Genomic DNA, 4528 nt, shown 5'->3' with positions numbered 1-4528 from the left:
TGTGATCTAGTTGAAGATTTTCCTGTTCATTGCAGGGGGGTTGGACTAGATAACCTTTAAAGGCCTCTTCCAACCCAAGCCATTCTATGATTCTAAGAGCAGAAAAGGAATACAAAAATTGAACTAAACTGTTTAGGCATAACTTTTTGTATCACCTCCTTTAAGAACCACAGAGAATAAAACCCCTTCATATCCATACAAACTGCAGAGCTGCTTGAATTCCGTGTAAGTGTAAAGGGAACAGTGGGCACCAAAAGTTTTTATTTTCCTTGTGAGGCGTTTTTCTAGAATCTTCTTCCCAGGCAGGTTGGATAGGGTGCAAAATCAATGGCAGCTGATGTCCACAAGCATTAACACTTTCTCTTCTCATCTACAGAGACTTAATACCATTAAATAAATACAGGGCTTTAATCAACAGGAACGGAGATAACTTTTATCCCTACTATATTGTTGCTGTTTAAAATACTGTAACCTTCACAGGCCTTTTGTGAGCAGAAAATCATTGCAGACTGGACAACTACTCACAAATTCTCTCGTTACTTCCCCCTTTTCACTTCCCCTCTTCACACTGTCTAGTGTGATCCTATCTCACAACCAAAGTTTGTCTATGCTGATTTATCATCTTTCCCCAATCACTACTTGCTGTCATTACCTTTAACCCAAGAATATCAAATCGGTGTTTAAACATTGTCCAAGGAATCTGAAATTCAGTAAATTCCCTTCTGATACTTGAGTATGACTTTTACAGGAACACAGACCATCAATCTTTATGCTTGTATACAGGGATTTAATTTCCACAGTGCAATAAAGGCACATGAAAAACTAAAATAGGTGAATAAACAAAATTGAGAACTATAATACAACATTCACCAGAAGACTCAAACAGTCAGCCTCAAATCAAAGTTGAAGGTGCTGTTAATGATTACTGTAACCTAACTTACTGGCCATCAAAAGCTCAAGCTCTATGTTACCCTATGCACTGCTTCTCGGGAGTGCAAAGCCCTGGTGCACTTCCACGCAGACTGAATAGTCTCAGTGCTCTACTGGATTTGGCCTACAGCTCAATGTAAAGTTTTATGGGCATCTTTGCTGTGGGTATATCTATGGATTTCCAAAGCAGCAACATTAATAAATGACTAATAAACAGGTGTTAACATGTTTCTTTCAATGCAAAACCAGTTTAGCCACATATTACATGGAATTACTATAATGCCCTTGTCAATCTCTCCTTGGAAGCTGGCTTAGTATGGGAAATACTTGCTGTAAGTTCATTTTTGCTGATCAGCAGTCACAGCATAAGTATGGTAAGACAAAGATTACTTCTGTTCTGCAGTGATTTCCTGTTTCTTTTCTAAACTCTTTAAGTAAACAGTCATCATTTAGAGCTGAAAAGGTTCTGAAAATTATTTCAATTACTGCTATGCATTATTTGTTGAACTTCAAATACATGATCGACACAAAGTTTCAGCTGGTAATTAACAGAACATTGGATCATAAAGCAAAGCATGGTCCCCACTACAAACAGTTTACAACCTGAAATGCAAAAAATACGCAGAGGTCGACAGTGGTATGTACTGCACAATCCCAACAGGACTACTTGACTGTGTAGATACCTACATACATGGTTACATAAAGCAGGCTAGCCAAAGACAATTGATGAGAATTTCAGATTAATGGATTACACCACCCACTGTGAAATGCCATCAATAGAGATTCCTCACATGCTATTTCTCATCTTCTTTTGGAAATCGTTTATGGGCAAGTTTATACCACATGATCTTTGTTACTTTAAGCCAAATCATCTGTGAGCTGTCAGAACTACTCACATACTAATTATGCATCCTCATCACCTGCATTTCTTACTACTTAAATCCCAACAACCTAGCAACACTAGAATGGACCGAGTAACATTTATACTACCAGGTCTTTGTTTAGCAAGCACTTCTGAGCTGACATTAACTTTCCTCTGTGCTGTAGCCACCACTTCTAAGTAACGATAAAACAAGGCCCACACGAACACTGGAAGACTGCGCAACCACGTAAGCCAGGGAACCGGGTGGACTGGCATATTCTGAGAGAGGACCGTCCAGTGGCCCAAGCCCACCCATCACCTCACATGGTTGGGAAACAAGATGGAGGAGAACAAGTTACGACGCAAAAGGCGCTGACGGGTTTCTGGGCTTAGGCCCCAAGAGCCCTGCTCGCCAGCTGTGCTGACGGGAGGAGCCACGCAGCAGGTTGCCACGCGGTACAGCCCCAGGCCCAAAGTGGCGCCGCCCCCAAAATGGCGCCGCGAGACTGCACCGCCCGTTCCACCCCGACCCGCCTCCGGCGGCCGAAGCCCCGCCCCGTCATTTGCATAAGGCGGTGCCGGCGCCGCACCCCTCCCTCCTCTGGCGACGGCGGTGACGGCGGGGCGTGCAGGCGGGCTGCGGGAACGGCACGGATGAGGCGCATGCGCGTTGTGGACGGGCGCTGGGGCTGCAACGGCTCGGCGCGGAGAGGCCGGGCGGGGCTCGCCGCCGCCGGTAGCGGCCGCCGCGGCGGGGCAGAGGAGTTCGCCGAGCCGGGCGGCGGCCAAGAGGACTGGCGGGGCCAGTCGCGGGGCTCGCTGCAGCAGCTGGCGGAGCGGTACGCTGACCTGGCGGCCAGCCACAGCGAGGCGCTGCGGCAGCGGGAGGAGCGGGAGTGGCACAACGCGCGACTGCGCCAAGAGAACGCGCGGCTGCGGCTGGAGAACCGCCGCCTGCGCCGCGAGAACCGCTGCCTCTTCCGCCAGGCCCTGCTGGGACCCGGCCCCGGCGGCCCCGACAAGCCTGCCGCCGCGGAGCCGAGCGAGGAGGCGGAGGCCCTGCGGGCCCAGCTGGGGCGGCTGCAAGAGAAGCACCGCCGGGCCTTGCAGCACCTGCGGCGCTGCCGGGCCGCCGGCGGGCCGGAGGCCTCGGAGCTGGACGAGCTGCTGGAGGAGGAGGACGAGCAGCCGCCGTCTCCCCCCGAGCAGCCGCTGGAGAAGAGGAGCTTGGTGCCGCCCGTGTAGCCGGCCCCGGGGGAAGGCGCGGCCTGGCGGGCTGCTGTGAGGGGGCAGCGCCGCAGGGCGCTGCGGGCCTCCCTGCCTGCCCGCTCCCGCCGCCGCCGCGGGCAGCGCCAGACCTCGGGGCGGGTGAGAGGCGGCTTACCCCCGCCTTCCTCCTTTCGCTGGCCCCGGTGAAGCGCGGGGCTGACCCCCACCCTTTCAGTCGAAACAGGCTCTTCTCAGAGAAAGGGCGGGGGAGGAATTGGTTGGGTTTTTCTAGTCCCCTTCCCAGGTTTATGACCAGGAAGCACTGACCGTGATCAAGGAGAAGCAGGTTCAGCTGGAAAACTGACGCTTGGAAGAGGCCACTGTTTTAGTCGAGGAATGCCTCAAAGCAGCTGTTGTCACGGAGAAAAGAACTACAGTGAAAAGAACAGTTGGTCTCATGTCATCTCATAGCATTGAACTGTGCTTCCTTTGGGGACCAGCTGCGGATCACGTTTTTTCTCTTTGAATTAGCAACTGTCATGTAGACCTCAATAGCAATGGAGACTATCAAAAGATGGCTCTGACTAGTTCTTAGTAGTCTGTGTGTTAGGAAAGGGAGTGGAGGAAGCTTGCAAGCTTGTTTGTCAGCCCTCCGGTAAAAGCTGGTGATGATTTCAACCGCTCTGAATTGTCTGGACGTTTACTGCAAAGATACAAACAATATTTGTATCTTTAATGATGGACTTTGTTCACCGCCACATGTATATTGGTTTGAATTTCACACTTTCACATAAAACTGCAGCTGATGAAAAATAAAACCATGAAATACCAAGTGACTGTTTGAAGTGTGATTTTTGACAGGGAGTTATTTTGAAATTGTAGATGAAATGTCCTTCAGACCTTTGTAATGCACTTCCTTAAAGCCAGAGGAATTGGTTATTTTTTGGACCTTCTTCCTTAAGAAAATCTGCCATTTGAAAGCAAGTCTTTTAAAGAACTGAGACATCAGTTGGTTTTGTAATGTTCCCTTATTTTTTTGTCATTTATAAGCTGTCTGATGCTTTCAGGTTTGGGATTGGTTCCTTAAAGTTTTAATAGGCTAGGTCTGTTTCAGCTCATAGTTAAGGTAACATGAAAAGGTGAAAATCCATCCTTTTTAAGTATGTTTGATAACTTCTGAAAAGAGTAGTTGTTATTCCTTCATATAATGAAGGAATAAGCCTCTAATCATAAAATGGCTGTAGTGCTTGTTAAGTCTCTTTGGATCTGCAGCTTCAAGTGAGTGCATTCTCAAAATGGAAAAAGAATTTGGCACGGTGCAGTTAATCTCTCCTTAATAAGAAGTTGCGGGTGTTGTCTTTAATAAGAACGTGTGGCTATTGATGTCTGGATGTGGTGGTTGGTTGTTTTATAAACGAAGTATTCTCAGAAATGCTTAAATTGATAAATGCTCAAGAATTACAATACTTATAATAAGAGCACAAAGAGGATTGCCTTATTTTAATAGCAGTTTCCAGTAAAGTATGA

General features: G+C 48.0%; 1 protein-coding gene across 1 annotated transcript; it reads left to right on the top strand.

The window, feature by feature from the left end:
* The first annotated feature begins 2416 nt into the window (after positions 1–2416).
* On the top strand, positions 2417–3837 carry TUSC1 (tumor suppressor candidate 1). The gene has a single exon (XM_087742206.1). The coding sequence runs from the start codon at positions 2447–2449 to the stop codon at positions 3035–3037; it is 591 nt and encodes a 196-aa protein (XP_087598332.1). The 5' UTR covers positions 2417–2446; the 3' UTR covers positions 3038–3837.
* The last annotated feature ends 691 nt before the right edge of the window (positions 3838–4528 follow it).

Source organism: Nipponia nippon, unplaced genomic scaffold (assembly GCF_047370975.1).
Source record: "Nipponia nippon isolate SJK-2023a ecotype South Korea unplaced genomic scaffold, ASM4737097v1 scaffold_8, whole genome shotgun sequence".
Classification (NCBI taxonomy): domain Eukaryota; kingdom Metazoa; phylum Chordata; class Aves; order Pelecaniformes; family Threskiornithidae; genus Nipponia; species Nipponia nippon.
This window is presented reverse-complemented; position numbering and strand designations above follow the sequence as displayed.

What these genes read in the sequence shown, in the direction of transcription:
- TUSC1 (XM_087742206.1), top strand. Translation starts at nt 2,447, where the DNA reads ATGAGGCGCATGCGCGTTGTGGACGGGCGCTGGGGCTGCAACGGCTCG.